At 43.1% G+C, this 18,112-nt stretch overlaps 1 protein-coding gene across 1 annotated transcript in view; it reads left to right on the plus strand.

Annotated features, from left to right (window-relative positions):
* LOC103799777 (type II inositol 3,4-bisphosphate 4-phosphatase-like) overlaps window positions 1–17,356 on the plus strand; it is a gene marked incomplete at its 5' end in the record, with an annotated part of 48,815 nt that extends 31,459 nt beyond the window's left edge. Inside the window, 2 exons of the mRNA XM_009072124.1 lie at window positions 2,967–3,121; window positions 17,224–17,356. Coding sequence (XP_009070372.1) covers window positions 2,967–3,121; window positions 17,224–17,356 — 288 coding nt within the window. The remainder of the gene's footprint in view (window positions 1–2,966; window positions 3,122–17,223) is intronic.
* Between the last annotated feature and the right edge of the window lie 756 nt (window positions 17,357–18,112).

An 18,112-nucleotide genomic window follows, 5' to 3' on the forward strand; every position in this document is an offset into this window, starting at 1 on the left:
TTTTGTGTTTAAAGTCATCTCTATTCTTTGATGATATAAAATTTGGTTATTCAAACTAACTTCTTCTTTAGTGTCCATAAGCCTTGAGGAATGATGTGTGACTTGCTCTGGCTTCTGTTTACTCTTGCTGCCTTCAGCTTTTGATGTTCTGTACTTAAAGTACTTTCATAAAGAAGTGTTTGGTTGCGTCAGTACAAATTTTAGTGAGCCCCATATTGTTTGTGGTGGTTTTTAGGCACTGTCCCTGTGACAGCCACTCCAAGGGCACAGACAGCAACACAAAATAAGTAGGTGTGGAAAGGACACATATTCAGACACAGGAGAACACAAATAGTCTATCAAACAGTGAATAATACTTTGCTTTAGGCACATAATTCCTTTCTATTTCCTTTCTCTTTAACAGAGAGAGTGCTCAGGCATTGGAATGTGCTGCCCAGGGAGGTGGTGGATTCACCATCCCTGGAGGTTTTCAAGCTGAGACTGGATGTGGCACTTAGTGCCATGGTCTAGTGACCACGGTAGGGTTGGACTTGATGATCTTGGAGGTCTTTTCCAACCTGGCTGATTCTATAATTCTTTGATTCTGTAATTCGTAATCCTGTGGGTCTTGTATATACATGTTAAAACCAAAAGGGCTAACAGAACAACCCATAGATGTTTGTAGAGAGCTCAAGCTTTTCATCAATGGGAAGCTCAGCCAGGTTATTGTCTCAGATTTGGACACATTCCCTGGGTGTTTCTGCCTGTTCATACAAGCAGGGACGTGTGTCCTTGGTATCTACTGAAGTTGAAGCAAACCTTTGTGTTTTGGGAGACTCTCAAACACATGTACCCTTCCAGGCAAATGAATATTTGATACAAAATGATAAATAAAACTTCCTGTGACTTTTCATTACCACCAGGAAAAAGACAATATTACCTATGTCTTTGTGCTAACAATACTGCTGTTATTTTTTATATGGCCAATACCATTTTGCCATGTGGTTAATAAATATTATCACATGCTATTGCAGTATAAATCCTTTGTGAGTAAAAATCTAAGCTCTTCTCACAGCACCAGTTCTGCAATTACTATGAAACATTGCTTTTAAAAAAGCAAAGATATATCAGGACAGGAGAGTACAGAATGAGCTACAAAGAATATGACAGAATGTGCTAAATCTTTAGATGTAGAAAGTTGTGTTCTAAAGTCTATTTGGGGTTCCCTGAGAATAGTTTCATGGGTAAAAAGCATTCTTTGCACATAGAAAGTGTTTTAAATTTGTTCTTCCTATTTCTCTTTGGGTTACCTTGCTGTGACCTTCTGAAATGTGCATTTCTGGAGCTACTGATCTGTTATACTGTGTTCTATTTATTTATTGAGCAGGGTGTAAGGGCATAACTCTGTTATTGCAGGAGATGTATGAAGTTCTACAAGGATGTGCATATGTATCTGCACCTGCATGAAATCCCTGTTGCAATGGGGCTGTGAGAATAAAGCTAACAAATGTTAAGTCTATTTCTTCTCCTCCTATTGAATATGTTTGGGGAATATGTGAGTGAAGTTGAGGATAGGATTTGGACTGGACACTAATAATTAACCATGTGTTCTGCTGTGACGGTGTTACTGTATCATAGAATCACAGAAGTTTAGGGGTTGTAATGGAGCTCAGAGATCACCCAGCCCCAACCCCCTGCCCTGGGCAGGGACACCTCCCACCAGAGCAGGTTGCTCAAGGCTCAGCCAACCTGGCTGTGAACACTGCCAGGCTTGGGGCAGCCACAGCCTCCCTGGGCAACCTGGCACAGGGTCTCACCACCCTCACAGGGAAAACCTTTTCCTGGTAGCTAACCTAAATTTCTTCTTTCAATTTGCTGTTGTCTCTCATTAGATTTCTAGAGCATCACCAATGTGTTTCCCCATCTCAGTTATTTACTCTGTTTAACTTCTGCTGCTGCTCAGTGAGCTGAGCCCATCTAAGGGCTGATCTGGGCCAGCCTGTCAGGTCAGCCTGCATTTCCCCTTAAATCACAGTCGAAGGATTTTTTAATTTGATTATTTGAGTTAACAGATTGTTTTCTGTTTGATCAGCTTTAAAATTAATGAGACATTTGTACAGAACTAGAGTGCAAACTAAAGTTGTTCCTGGCTGTGCCTACAATGCTTCTCAGGTGGCAACTGAGCCTCACGTGGCTGTGTCTGTGCCTGTCCAGACCTGGGGCTCAGGCTCTGTTCCCTGCACTAGAGCCCATAACTCCCCCAGAGTAATTACTTGGGGTGTTTTATGACTCCTTCATGTCGAATAGTCACAGTGACTCAGGGATTGCAAAGAGACTGGTGTAAAGTGAACTGATGTCTTCAGTTAGGCAGCATTATTTAAGACAATTATCATCCAGTGCTTTATTTAAATCCCAATGCAACTTTTCAAATTTTAAACAGATTTGTTTTAACATTTCGAGTTATAGGAGGGAAGAAACACTCATAGGTTCTCCTTTACTGCCCTGTACTTGGAAGAGACCTCGAAGATCACCAAGTCCATCCCTACCATGGTCACTAGACCATGGCACTAAGTGCCACATCCAGTCTCACCTTGAAAACTTCCAGGGATGGTGAATCCACCACCTCCCTGGGCAGCACATTCCAATGCCTGAGCTCCCTCTCTGTAAAAAATCTCTTCCTAATCTCCAACCTAACCCTCCCCTGGCAGAGCTTGAGTCTGTGCCCTCTTGTCCTGCTGCTGGTTGCCTGGGAGAAGAGACCAACCCCCACCTGACTCCAACCTCCTGTCAGGGAGTTGCAGAGGGTGAGAAGGTCTCCCCTGAGCCTCCTCTTCTCCAGGCTGAACACCCCCAGCTCCCTCAGCCTCTCCTCATGGCACTTGTGCTCCAGTCCCTTCACCAGCCTCGTTGCTCTTCTCTGGACCTGCTCCAGCCCCTCAATGTCCCTCCTGACCTGAGGGGCCCATTAGATGCCTTCTGCATTTCAGATTTGCCGCAAGCTGAATGGAGTTCGCTTCACCTGCTGCAAAAGTGCCAAAGACAGGACGTCCATGTCAGTGACGCTGGAGCAGTGTTCCATCCTGAGGGACGAGCACCAGCTGCACAAGGACTTCTTCATTCGGGCTCTGGATTGCATGAGGAGGTATGTGGAGCTTTTTGCCGGTCCCTTGCCTGTGGAGCTAGGCCTGGACCTGCAGCCCAGAAGAGTCCAGAGCTGCAGTCGGTGCCCCCAGCCCTGGCTGAGGGGGCTGAGCTGCTGTGCCCCAGCTGGTAAGTCACTCGGGGCTCAAAGGGCTTTGCAAGGTGTGGTTGATCACTAATGAACAGGTTCTGAGACAGATGCATGAAATCTTGTACCTAGTGTCAGTAAAGTCAGTGTCAGTTCTCTGACTTTAGAATCTGACCAAGGAGAATAACAGTTACTCTTAAAAAAAACCTTATTTTTGTGTTTTAAGAATATTTCTAACACGTTTACAGAGTCATTAAATGCTTTGTATAGGAGTTACACCAATAAGCATTTGTTATCAATGGCAATTCTGATTAGTGCGTTATTAAATATTGGAAGTTATTCAAAGTAACATCCCCCTAAGTTTGCACTACTGGGGGTTGCCATTAATAGCTGATAACATGTTTACTGCCTTTTAAAAAACTTAAAACATATATTATTCTAAATTGCAACTCTGCAGACATCGAGGCTGATGTAATCAGCGATGTGTAATGAAAAGGTGCAAAGATTTCTGATTACTGAGTCTTTGGTGAATGAAAAAACCTCTTTGAGTCAACAAGTTTTGCTCCTAGAAGGAATCCAGATGGTCGATCCTCTAAAGAAACTTTCAGCATTGGTTTTAATGAATGCTGCATAATATTTTCTAAGGAGGTTAAAAACCATTTACCCACAACACGAGAATATTGTATAGCAAAGGTGACTGCAAAGCTGATGGAAAATATCCTGCTCAGCCTGCAAAGAAGCAGCTGAATCACATGTTGCACTTGTGTAACACAGATTGTTTCTCTGCTGGATTTGCAAAGATCATACCAAGTTAACAACCATGTTTGAAATCTGCAGTGGGTAATTCTTGACCTGAAGTGTTGTCAGATTTAGGTGATTAATGTCTGGGTTAAAGCTGTAGCTTTACACACACAGGATCCTTTGGTCTTTTGGCAAAGATAGACAAACTAAAGAGAGAAGGGAATTTTGCAGAGTGAATGAGCAGTGGACTGAGATGGTTCAGATGTCCCTTTGGTTCCCAAGGCGCAGTGTGAGGTGTTGGTCCTTAGCCTGTGCAAATCCCTCTGTGTCTGCAGCAATTCCCTGAGTGAGTGACTTGTGTGCACCCTCTTGTAACTCCATGTTCTATCATTAACGAATTCTGAATTTTTCTGTTTTAAACTTCATTTCTGTTGGCATTTCAAACATGTTTTTTTCTGTTATGTCTCCAGTAAATACAAAAGTATGTAAGCTTCAGTAAATTACCAGATACAGCAAAACTGATTACATAAAATCATTATTATGTTAGAATAGCATTGAGTAATGGATTGGAAAATTTTCATAGACATAAACACGATTTTAAAAACACCCTGACTTGTTAGTACAAAAGTAGGTTTTTGTAGACTAAAATGTAAGTGACTTAAAGTGGTTTTATATCACATAACTGATTTGAAAGCATAGAAGTGAAACACATTAGTTATAGTTGCAGTTCAGTGTAATTTGAAGTCACAAAAGACTGGTGAAAAGCAAAAAAAACTGGAGAAAACAAATAAATGAGCAATGAGTATATGAGTTTGAAGCACCATCACAAAAAAAGTGAGTTCTGTGGTTTTCCTGTAGTTCAAAACAGAGAAAGGCTTTATCCTGCCCTTCCCTTGGAAACGGGTTTGAAACAACCTTGAACTAAAGCAGATGTAAGGTGAATTGTAGAGAAAGGCAGTGTGAGAGAGCAGAGTAAAGAGCAGCCAGGCTAAAGGGGGGAGAAAAAAGCCCTAATTTCCCCAGGAAGAAATGGTGTTCCAGCTAAATCTCCTATATTTTCCTTGAGGGCAGCTTGGCAGCTGTTTGAGGTTTATGTGAGGTCCTCAGCTGTGTTTGGTGCTCATTGTGGCACTTGCCCTTCTGTAGTTTATTTTGATCTGATCACTCTTGCAGACTGTTATTTGAAAGATTAGGCTGTGCCTCTCTAAACTTTTCATTAACTACTTGTAGAAGCTTTTAGAATGATTTTCGCATCCTAAAGAACCTGTTTTGTTTCAAGAGCAGACAGAGAACTCCTTGCCATTTAATTTCCAATTTTAGCCATATCCACCCAATGAATCTTCTCCAGATTACTTTGCTAAACTCTGTCCATCAAATCCCTTTATGCTGATTGCCACAATTTTCTTTTAAGACTTTCAAAAGGACAAGTAGGCAAGAAAAATTCCATTTTAGCCTCCAGAATGCTAACAGCCTGCATTGCTCCTTGAAAGACTCCTTCCAGCAGTTAGCAGCAGGAGACAGAGCACTGTGAGACAAAGGGAGCTGTAAAGTAACTGGTGGTCCTAAAGCAGCTTTCATCAGCTATGCCATCATTTGGAGAGGTGAAATTATACAGGTGCCTGTGTAGCTGCAAAGCTTTTCTTTCCCTGCCCATCTGACACAGCTTTGCTGCCTGTTGGGGAAGGGCAGTGTGTGCTCGAGGGTTCCTGCTTTCCTGCCTCCACAACTGGGGAGATGCTGAGCTTCTGTCTGCTGCTGCTTTTCAGCAGCTTTGATGGCCCAGAATTTTGGGCAGTCCAGAAGCAATCACAGAGGTTTTGGTGTATTTCCTTCAGTGTACATTGCACAACCCTGTGCTGGAGACACTGCCAGTGGCTGTGTGCTAGTGACTTGGTTTGTAAGTGGAATCATTGGCTCCTGGTGATATACTACACAATGTTTATTGCTGCTTAAAAAAAAAAAAAAAGCTGTACAAAATTCCTTCTATTAGTTCTTCCTTTAGCTTATGAAAAATGCTGTGGAGCAATGTTAGATTGCAAGCTTTGTCATTTACAATATGTAATAGATGGTTTTGTCTTCTGGCCGTAACTCTAGCCAGGATGATGCTGCACTTGGTGTGTACCTGAAGCAGCTACTCCATAAATAATTCCATGCATTGCAATTTCCTTGGTGTAGGTATGTGACTTCCATTGATCTTGGTGACATGCACAGTGCAGAATGAGGAAAATCAATATATTATCCCCTCTGTATCAAGTGCTTGCAATTCACAGCACATTAAAATCATGTTTATAATGTTGCTGCCACTTGCAAATTATTCTTTGCAGTCATCAGTATTCTTATTTTTCTCTTCACCAGTGTGTATTTCCCATTATTCAAAGCTAACTCTATTCCAAGAGACAGTAGAGAAAAAACTGATTTACCCCAGTTCATTGCAGCATCTGTCCCATGATTCTACTTTTGGCCTTCAGAGCTGACCAGTGTGTAAGGCAGAAAGGACCTGCAGGCAGCACAGAACGAAGCAGTTCTGTAAAACAGATTAGATTTTTTTCCCTTTTTGAAACTTTGTTTTCTGAAGCTATTTAGGTTCATGTTTCAGTGACAGGTCCCTTCTGGGGACCTCAGAATCTCCTGATCTTTGAGCGTATTTCCAATCAAGCCTAAAAAGCAAACCCAAGCAAAAGAAATGACAGCTCTACTGTCTGTGGTGACAATTCCATGTTTTCAGAATTGTCTTAATTCTGGGCAGGGCACGATACCTGTCAGATGTTTCCAACACTGAACACAAAACTTGGCTCAGTGTGGGACAGGCTGTTTTCACTTGAAACAGCAGTTAAGGCTCTTTTGGGTTATTTTAGATAAATTACCTATGAAAAATCTGATTGAAGTGGAAATACAAAGAATTTTGGTCTGCACAACAAAGGGGGCTTTGGATAATTATGAAGACAATATCTCCTTTTGAAAGGGCTGTTTGAGGACAGCTTTTTCTCAACAATGTGTGAGTTGAGGAGAAATAGCTGTAGTAGCTCTTTAGTCAGGGACTTTCAGAAGTTCTGGGTGCAATCCACAGGCCCAGGCTGAGATGGACCTTGGCAGTGGAAGAGCCTATAGCAAACCCCCATGCTGTGGTTGCTACATCGACTAGGAAGCAGGAGCAAAGGGACAGGGTGAGAAACAGATCCATCTACACCTCTTTCCGTGCCTTTTCCCATCTCCCAGATTCCACTCTGCCCCTGTGAGCTTGTGGCAATAGATGCAGCACAAAGAGGTCACAAAGAAGAGGAAGCACAAGTTCTTCTCTAACCTCTCTTTTTTTACAGTTCATCTGACCTTCTCCCTCTTTTTTTTTTCCTGAGAGTAGTAGTGCAGTGTGAATGAAACTTAGAAGACAGCTTGACTTCCAAAATGGATTTTTATGTCATTCTGTGGGTCTTTAGAAACATAACCTCTATACTTTGAGGTGCAAACTTTAGATGATTTGCATTGCCTGAGGTATTGACTGAGGCCTGGGCATTAAGTAACAGTGAGGTCGAATTTTCATGTATTGAACCGCCTGGTTTTTGTTGTAAAACTGATTTACTGCTTTTTTTTTTTAATAGCAACGGTGTGTAGAGGAAAAGAAAAGATGGTCATGAGATGGAATGGCAATCAATGCCATTGACACCTTGCTGGAGCCTTTTAGAATGGGATGAGTTGCAAGATCATTTAGGGGCTTTAGCATTCATTAGCAAGTAAGGGGGAAGCAGAATTTCTTAAGGGCTGACATGTAACAGGCATTTTGGGAGGATGAAGTGTTTCTAATAAACAACCTTTGTGCTTTTGGCTGCACAGTAGATTCTCTATACCAGCACCTCATCTCTAGCTCACAGTCACTCAAGCCAAACACCTGAAGCATGTCAATAAGTGTTCCTGGGTTTTTTGGTGATTAAAGGAAAACATTACCAGAAACATAAGCAATACCAGGATTAATCTCTCTCAGACTTGACTGTGCTGAGAACTCCGTTCTTGCAATGAGAGTGTAAAACTGGAGCTGCTGAACTTGCCCCTCAGCACCATCTCACTCAGTGCTGTGTCCTGGGAGCCCTGAGGTTGTTTCAAAAGACAGAGTTTTCCTGGGAAATGAGAGCAGTGTTTATCCTAAGTGGGAGTGCCAGGAGATGAGGTACTACTGGAATGTTTCTGACTGTTTTCCTTCCAGCATGCAAAGTAACTGCTGTACCTAACAGCAGAAAAATGCACTGTAGCCAGAGATAACTCTCCAATGAGGGAAGATTTACACCCCCTTGCTGCCTTCTGTGTCCCATTCTGGGGAAGGAAAGGAATACTTCAGCATTGCTACTGGCTTGCTGCTTCTTTAGAGTGAAATAATAATAGATGGATACATTTGCCACAAATCATGGATGTTTCCAGCTTTGTTGCATGCTTTGGAGTTTCATAGTGTAGCACCCTCTTCTCCCCAGTTACAAGCACTTTTAAGTCAAGATAAATTCTTCTTGCTTGGAGGGATTGCAATCAGCACCGCCCGTGAGAGCCCCGTGGTGTCCTGCTCTGCAGTTATACCTGCAGCTTGCTGAGCATGTACCTAGGATCGTTCACACTTTAAATATCTGTCCCAGAGGCTCCAGAGTTTCTGGAGCTGGCAGAGTGCTGCAGAAGTTCCCAAGGCACAGCAGTGGCTCTGGTGAGGATGTTTCTCACTGCTGATGTAATGTTTGAGAGAGCAGCCTGCAGTAAAGACTGATTTTAAAAACAGTGGTATGTATTTGATAGTTCAGTCCAGGTTAGGAAGTAAATTGTCGTTTTTCCATCTGTCAGTGACTCAACTCATCATTAAGTGACACTGAGAGTGTAGTGAACTCCTGTTCAGAGTCCTGCACACAGTCCATAGAGCCTGTCCTGAGAGCTGTACCTTTGATCCTGGGCAAACTGTGAGTTACTGTGACTGCACTGAGCCAAACTATGCCCTTCAGTTCTTTGTAACAGCAGGAAAAATGTCACATTACTATAGAGAGAAAGAGATTTGCACCTGTGTTATAATGTATTGATTCCTTGCTGCTGGCAAAGGCTTAGGGATGCAGGAGGAAAATACAGAGTTATTGGATGTTCAGTATAGAGATCCTCATCCTTTAACTCTCCTCATCAGTGTGGTGCTGGTTTTGCTTAAAGAGTGACCATTTGTGCTAATATTCTCTTTCTGAGCTATGATGGACTTATTAAGAAATCTGCAGTAGCATTCAGCACAAACATTTCCTTACAGATGTGAGCAGTGACAAACAAAGAGAAAAAGTTTGTATCCAGATATATTGTTTCAGATATTGCAGCTTCAGGTTTGTTTGGCTTAGCTCCCTACCTAGCCTAAGCAAAGCTGCATTTTGTTTGTCTGGTACCAGCCAGAATCAGGTTTAGGTGCATTTTCTTGTTGTCAGGAAGTCTACGCGTGCACTAGTTCTCCTTGTGTAAACACACCCATGTTCTGTGTGGTACTGGTGCTCAGAGAGCAGCTGGGATCAGAACAGAGCAGAGCTCAAACAGTTAATGTCCCTTCAGAGAAGTGTCAGTATGCTGGCTGAAAGTAATTAATGATCTGTCATTATTTGGTTGAAATGGAAGGAGAGTTTTCAGGTCTTGCCTGTGGTTTGTGACTCACACATTGGTTAATCCCACGAAGAGATTGTGCAAGCTGGTGTAATTAATCAGCAGCAGTCACATTCCTCCTCTTGTACATCTGAAACTGAGGCTGCAGGTGAAAAACAGTCAGTCACAACATTCAGGCTCAGATTTGCTGCTGTTCAGCATCCTCCTCACTTGAAACGACCCAAACTACAACTGCAACATAGGTAAAGTGATCCTGTTTAGACCAACAGTTCTCAGACCTTAATTTTGTCACCCTACTCATAGATTTGGACATCCAGGAGTTACTGTCAGGTTGTAAGCATCATTCTTCATGCATGACTGTTTACTTGGACCCCAAGTCCTTTGTGCCTCTTCAATCAGCTTTGCCACTTGTCCTCACCGTGGGGAAAAGGCTGAAAAAAAAATCTTTGCCAAAAGAAAAGGGATGATTCATGGAGACGTTTTTCACAGCTAACAGAAAGTATTTAATCCTGATTAGACATGTGAGAGAGAGAATTTATCATGGGTTTATGTTTCACTCTGCTATGTGAGCTAAATGTATAATCACATCCTTAGTTAAAGCTTCCCTGATATGACAGAAACAGACTGGAAATCAGTGTGACTCACTAGCCAATTATACTAGTGCCACAATTTATGGAAGGGAAGTGTCATGGGTGTTCAGAATGTACCTGAAGGTAAAACCTGTGTTTTGTTTGGTTATTTTCCTGCACAAAGACATAGATCACATTTGCTTCAGTGCTGGTTGTGCATTGGATTGAATTTCAAACCTTGCAGGAGAAGCTGGTCAGGAGAGATTTTGCAATTTTGCCCTGAGAATTTCCCATATAGATGTAATCCTAATACTCTATGGAAGAGTGTCTAGGAAGATTATTAGAAACATACTTTGTGATGGAAGGAGAAACCTTTGTAGGATTGATATGTAATACTGCACAGCAGTATTGGTAAATAGCAGAATGAAACAGCAAATCCTTTGCTTGGAGTATAATAGAGGTGAAAATCATGTTTCAAAACCTGCTCAGCTGCCTTGACAGGCAGAGAAGAATCTCTCCTGCAAAGCCATCACTTGTCAGTTCTGCAGTTAATCTCTCACAGGCACCACAATGACTTTGCAGGACTCGAGGCCTCTGCCCACCCTTGTAAATTAAAACTACTGGGGAAAGTTTCTAGGACACAGTCCTAGTGGTTTTATACATTGAAAAGATGAAATGTTTCCTGGCCCAATTCTGGCAGATTTTAGCCCCTCTCAAGTGATTCCAGGGCAGTTTGGGAGTTGGCATGACCAAGGGACAGGTCCCATGGGGTGCTGGCAGATGGGTATGGGCACACAGTTGGTTCTGCTGCTCAGCTCAGTGCTGGGCAATTACAAAGTGCCTTTGAACTGCTGCTGCAGGTGTCTTAAACACACCAGTGATTCAAACTGCAGCTTTTTGTTTATTTCACTGCACGAATGTGGTCAATGTTAGCTCTTCCCACACAGTTTTCCCCACCAGCATTCTGAGTAACTTTCTTGCAGCCATTCTGTATCAGTCACAAAGGAAAACATTCATTCCTCTGCAGTCAGCAGAGTTTCTTAGTACTAGAACTAGCACTGGTAGAGATGTGTGTTAGCAAAGGGTCTGTGTTTTGTGCATATGAGGTGTAAAGCTTGAAACTGCCTTTCAGCTGTTCCTCAGAGTTAGTGCTAAGTTAGCAGCCAACCTGGACAAACTGGAGGGGTTTTCTCTGTGGTGAGCCAACAATTTTGGGACAGAATGAGCCAAACTGGAAGTTGTTTTGGGGCTTTTTCATATCTGTCTGAAATGCTGTCTAAGCAAACTAAAAGTGTTTAAGCTAGAATTGAGTATTTCAGCAGGTTTTCTTTTACTTTCTCTAATGTTGGGCAATAATGAAACAGGAATTGCTTTCATGAACAAGAAGTCAAAATAGGTTTCTCTTAGACCTTCCTTCTTCTTGGTCTGAAACTGTCGGGTACAGTGTGATGTCAGGTACAGGTTAACCTCGTCTGTGTTTTCAGGGAATTTATGCCAAGGACCAATCAAACTCTAACTATTTTCTCTAATTTGAATAAATAACAAAATACCCAACTTGGGACCTATTTTTGTTATTTCTAACTGGAATCATATGATCAAACAAAAGACACTCTGATGTTTAGTCCTTGCATACTAGTAAGGAATAGGTAAACATGTGATTTTGTGCTTTGGTTTGTTTTTGTGGTTTTGTTTTTTTTTTTTAAGGATGGATATTTTCCTAAGTTTTAGCTCGGAATTTATTCAATGTCTTGCTCTCCATCTAGAGAAGACATATCACAAGCTGTGAGTACCTGGTTCTGTCTGGAAGGCTCCATGTCTTTCAGGAAGGATTTCAGGGAGGTGTTTCCATAGCCCAGAGGAGGAGTGAGTTGTGCCGATTTAATGCTTCTCTTTCACTTGCCCTGGGAAATCCAAAAAGAGCTAAGCTGATAAAATTGGTCAGAAATTTGCATATCTATAATTGTTTTGACTTCAAGGAAAACACATACACAGCAGAGGGAAAGAACAACTGTGTAAATTGCATCTGGGCTTCAGTATTCCCTCCAGTGTCTGGCTCTGCTGTCAGTGTGATCACAGGAGACAATCAGGTTTTTCTGGGTGAGGTCTCACATCTAACCTAGACTTTCACTCCCTTTGAATCCATTACCTCTTGTCCTGTCCCTGCAGTTCCTAACACAGAGTCCCTCTCCAGCTCCTTGTAGCCCCTTCAGATATTGAAAAGCTGCTCTGAGGTCTCCATACAACCTTCTCTTCTCCAGGCTCAACAGCCCCAACTCCCTCAGCCTGTCCTCACAGGGGAGATGCTCCAGTGCTCTGAGCAACTTGGTGACCTCCTCTGGACTTGCTCCAACAGTTCCATGTCCTCCTCATGCTGAGGACACCAGAACTGTGTTGAGGATTCCAGGTGGGTCTCAGCAGAACAGAGCAGAGGGGGAGAATCACCTCCCTTGACCTGCTGCCCACACTCTTGTGGCTGCAGCCCAGGATTCCTTTGGCTTTCTGATGTTACAGACTTAGAAGCTTTCATTATTCCTCTTAAAATTATTTGGATGCTTGTGAAATACAAACTTGGTGGATATTTTGGGAGACTTCTTCCTTCCCTTTGGCATGAGTTCAAAGCTGGTAGAGTATGGTTTGTGATGGAGAGAACATCCAAAACTATGGCTATGTCTTCCCACCCTGACAGGGTCAGATAGTTCTCGGCTTTGGTTGTGCTGCCAGTCAGGATAAATAAATCCAGCTGCCAAGGCACTGGAGGAGTCATCTGTTGGCACTGAGACCCCTCCAGGCTGTGATGCACCAGGGGGAGTGATGTTGTGCTGCTGCCAGCTGGGAGTGGGGTCTCACTCTGGTTAGCTGGGTGTGGGGTCTCACTGTGTTAGTCTCTGAGGAGTCTCACTGTGTTAGTCTCTGTGGGGTCTCACTCTGGTTAGCTAGGTGTGGGGTCTCACTGTGGTTAGCTGGGTGTGAGATCTCACTGGGGTTAGCTGAGTGTGTGGTCTCACTGTGTTAGTTTCTGTGGGGTCTCACTGTGGTTAGCTGGGTGTACTAGACACTGCAGAGAACACTTTGTCACCACAGTGCAGTGACAAGAGTTAGAGCTGAGCAAGACACCTGTCCGTGATCAAATATTCCTCTTAAATTAAAAGCATGTTTAGCTATTCTACTCAGCCTATTCTTAGGTAGCTAATAATGGAGTTGGAGCCTCTTGCTCTATTTTGAGGATGTCTTATTGAATGGCATAGAACAATGCCACTAATTTGTGGCACAGAAGTCCCTGTGCATCAGCTCTTCACTGGTGCTTTCCTGGGGGGAAGGTAGAACTTTTTATCTCAAAAGACACTGATCATTCTTCTCAGCATATCAAAGAACAAATGTACTGTAGGCTTTTCTATTGAAAAAATAATAGGACAAATGGCTTTTATCTGTGTTTCCATCATTACACCTGCAGAAATCTCAGTGAGGCTAATGGGAGTCGTAGCAGCAGAGATAAAAGCCAGTCACGCTGCCAGTGAGGGATGGAGCACAGCAGAACAAGGCACAACTGCAGGAGGAGGGGGGTTCAGCCCTGCAGGGGCAATCTGCACGTGTGGAACTCAGCCTGCTCGGAATAAATTGCTGCATGCCAAGCCAAAGCTCTCCAGATGGGCAGAGCTGATGGAGCTAATGCAGTGACTGCACAGACTTACTGAATGCTCACCTTTATTGCTGCCTACTTGGAGTTTTTCAGGGCAGAAAAGAGTTTGGTCTCTGCATCTGCTCTGCCATAGGTGCATGTATGATATGTATGATGGAGAACACCCAGAGGACAAAGTAAAAGCCTCTGGACTCTCTGACAGGGAAGGAAGAGTTGGGACCAAGAGGATTAAGCTAGAGCTCTCAGCTGTGGGTAGAATTGGGGTGAGCTGAAAGCAGCAGGCTCAGCTCAAAGAGCAGGAAAGAGGTGAGGGGACAGTGCAACAAGGATCAAAGACTTGCAGGGCTCTGTAAAGATTAAGAAAGAAAAAGCAGTAAGCCTTTAAAAGCATTCAGTAATACATGATGGAGGAGAACACTAACTGAGAGCAATAGTTAGTCCCCACACTGATCACAAATGGTTCCTGGGAGCAGAAGGGGAATGAAGTTCTGGCTGTGGACCCTAGGACAGAGTCATTAGCTGGAGTGTGCTACACAGAATTGCTTAGTTCACTGTTGACAAAGGCAGCATAACATGCACTTAGCTTCACTCCTTGACAGCTTCTGAGATCATTTTGTTTACAATACAGTTTGAGTCCTGCCCAGATTTTATCCCTGGACCCTTGAAATCAGTAGCCCAAAAGCAGCAGATGCACTGCCACCAGTAACTGCTTGGAGCTAGATGCAAATAACAGGGGGTTTGAGTTTTATCTTTTGTTTTACTATTTAAAATAACGTGTGCTGTCCTCTTTATTAGTTTGAAATACAGATTGAATGTTCAAAGCAGAGAAAGAAGTTGAGAACTTGTTACGGGAGGTTTCTTTAAAAGGGGAACTGTGCAAAGAGTGGTTTGGATCAGCCCAGGTGCCAGGATCCCACCTGTAAATGCAGTTCTTGCCCTTCACTTGCTATCCAAGCTCAAGGGACTCAACATTGCCTTTTAACCCGTGAGTCAGAAAGGCTTTCTGTGAGAGGCACCGAGTGCTGCTGTCTCTGGTGTTCCCTTCCCACTTCATCTGGGGCTGGGTGATATTACCTGTACTGTCCTACAGCCTCTTTGTGTCTGGCAGCATTTTTTTTCCTGTAAGAAGAGCATACCTGGGCCACATGCTCCTGAAAAAGCACTGGGTGGTAATCTGATAGATCTGGATGTTCTCCAGCCCACAGAGAAAAATGGCAAGTTATCCTTTGTCATGGGACATTCATAATGAATAGAAAAACAAACACTTTCTCAGCCCTCAGTGCCCAAAGGAAGTCTCCAAACAGGACTGAGTGTGTGCAGATAGCATTCAGAGGGATTGAAGAGCTGGAGTATGTGTCATTTGACTCGTAGAAGGTGCCAAGACTACAACAGAAGAGCTTGGCAGGGGAAGTATCCTTGCTGCTCTGGTAGGACAGTGACTGCACAACTTGCAGGGACCCAGTAGAAGTTTGCTGTGAACAGACTGGCTCCTCCCTGAGCTGACTGAAGGAATTATGAGGTGATTTGCTTACAGCAATGTTAGTGTAAGCCTTGCAATAAAGAACTGCTGCTGACTTCAGAGCTGAGCCACCAGCAGTGACGAGTTTGTGATGTCAGTTTACCATCACTCAAAACTACTTTAGAATAGCTGTTAATTCCTTCCCAAAAGAGTGTGTGCCCTTTATATTTCTGCCTATAAACCACCTGGTAGGTACTGCAGCAGGGCTGAGAGCCCTGGGAGCCCCTCGGAGACACTGTTTTGTCGGTGTTGCGTTGTGACATACTCATGATCCTTTTTCCTTCGTTTCCTTTCGTTTCACCTCATTCTTTTCAGTGTGTGTGCTCATGCAGTGACAGTGTGGCTCATTGCCTGAGTGACCCAGTGCTGCTCTGGAGCACCTAGCAGATATCTCACTAACCTCTGGTGGTTGTGCTCCCAGTGCCGCAGAGCACCGGGGACAGGCTGAGAGTGCTTAGCATAACTCAGTCTCGCGTTGTCAAAATACCTCCTGTTGGCTTTCTGTGCTGTTAAACGCTCTTCTATCTGTTCCTAACTTCCCCTGTTCAACAGCAGCCAGACCCAGGGAGCCCTGACTGACTCGGATGACCCCGAAACAGGCTGTGTAACTGATACCAAGCCAACTTCTCGACACTTCTACCCTGTCGCCTTGCTGCTTGTCAGCTCACACTTGCTGGTTGTGTGGCTTATTTTAAGTCTTGCTTTGCTACTAGCCAAATATCAATAAACTTCACTCGTGTTCCTTTCTTTTCTACAAACAACAACGCAGTGACTTTAGCAAAAGGAGCTCTGTTGTAATGTTTCTACAAGCTCAGACCCCAAGGATTCATCTTTACGAGTGTCTGAAATGTACTGTGTTTTCGCTCTTCTTTTCTGAACTCTGAGAAGTATACTATGCATCGAGTGACTTGATTTGCTCTTTCTGTCCATGGTAAAGCTTTCCCACTGTAATTAGCTCGAAGAAAGCCACTTTCAATGCCGTCACTGTATAGAAGGTGTGGAATCCTGAATGCTTGAACCCCTCTCCCCAGAGTGATTAGTCTCATGAAACAAAAAGACCCAAAGTGAATTTGCACAGCACAAACTAACCCCGGGAACGTGGCAGGGCAGTGGTTTGTCAGACTTAACCTTCGTGGTGGTTTTTCCATTGTTACTCGCTGATGGGATCGGTTTCGGTTAATGAATAATTATTACTTTGCTACGACTAACCCTTTTCTGTAGAGTGACTGAATGGAATAGACTAAGTTCTGTTTTGTAATGGAATTAACCTGTTTGTAACCGTTGCTTTAGTTGCTTTTGCTTTCAAGACACTTTTCTATTCTTTTTAAGGAGGTCCTGTTTCTGTCTTGATGCACCACTTTGGCACTTGTGACTTTTGTACTGTATGTGGGAACATCCTCCCTTTGTAGCGCAGAGAGGTGGATTGGGCTGTTTGAAAAGCCATTCTCTCTTTTTTTTCATTGCAAAGCTGAACATGCAGGAGACGAAGCAGAGATGAAACTTTCCTTCACAAATCTCTAGGGCCAGACTTACTAAAATGCCTTATTCCTAGAATCTGCGTTTTTAGGGCAGTGTAAACTCGCACATATATAGCAAACAAATTGGAAAAAAAAAGAGAAGTATGAAAAGGTTTAAAAGGCAAATATATTTCTGGAATTAGAGAAAAATGTATCATTAAAGTATTTGAATTTTTTTTACTAAACTTTAACCTCAAGGGCAAATATATTGGGGGGGATGGAAAAATCTTATCACCTATTTCTGAGGGCAATAACTGTACTGGGCCTGGCCTTGGATTTAACTTTGTAAGATGTATCATCACTTGTGGAAAACAGAAAAATGTAGAGTTGAATCTTTGTTATTTTTACTTCAACTGTTGCTGAAACTCTGCAATGAACAAATAAAGCATATTTCTTTATTCTGTGTTTGATGCAGTTGTCCTTTTTCCCCCTCTCACTAGAGAAGGATGCCGCATAGAGAATGTGCTGAAGAATGTCAAATGCAGAAAGTATGCATTCAACATGCTCCAGCTGATGGCTTTCCCAAAGTACTACAGACCTCCAGAAGGCACATATGGAAAAGCTGACACCTAAGCTTAACCAAAGTGTAATCAATCAGCACACACACCACGCTAATTAGTGACTAGAACAGTCGCTCTTGATGATGAATTCCTTGGGAATGTGTGACCAGTTGAGGTATTACTCTGATCAGGTTTTATCACTTGACAGGAAAATAACTCCAGGTAGTTGTTCTGAAATAAAATGCCGTGGAAAAGCAATGGACTGGATACTCTCAAAATCGAATCTGTTCAACTTGTCTTTGTGAAGTTGAAGCTCGGTATGACTTGTGAGCCACTGGGAGTAGTTTTTGGCTTGTTTGATGGAAGATCAAAAAGGGAAGTGGCATTTGCTGCAGGAACTGAGGTTAAGCAATCTGGAAGGAGCATTCTGACTCCAGCCCAAAACCTCAGGGGGTTCAACTGCTGGAAGCTGTGTGTTCTGGAGCCAGCAGAGCTCAGAGTTGTGATCACTAATGATTAGCCCCTTCACAGAAGTGTTTGTGGAAGATGTTAATACCTGGGCTAAATATAAATTTGGTAACTACATTTAGCTTCCTTATGTAAGCGTGGAACTTCATACAATGTTTTTAGTAACTGCAGCCTGTAATTGCAGCAATTCCACTCTGATTCCCTCAGTTCCTTTGGATGGATCGTTCTTGGCTCTCTGCCACAGCCAAACACCACTTATTTCATTCTCACATGAATCACACTGACCAGGGGGATTCATCCTACAAGGAAGGTGACCTGAATTTGGCCTCCCATTTACTGTAAACCCTTAAAAGCAAATTTT

This window comes from Acanthisitta chloris, unplaced genomic scaffold (genome assembly GCF_000695815.1).
Source record: "Acanthisitta chloris isolate BGI_N310 unplaced genomic scaffold, ASM69581v1 scaffold5063, whole genome shotgun sequence".
NCBI classification, from domain to species: Eukaryota; Metazoa; Chordata; class Aves; order Passeriformes; family Acanthisittidae; genus Acanthisitta; species Acanthisitta chloris.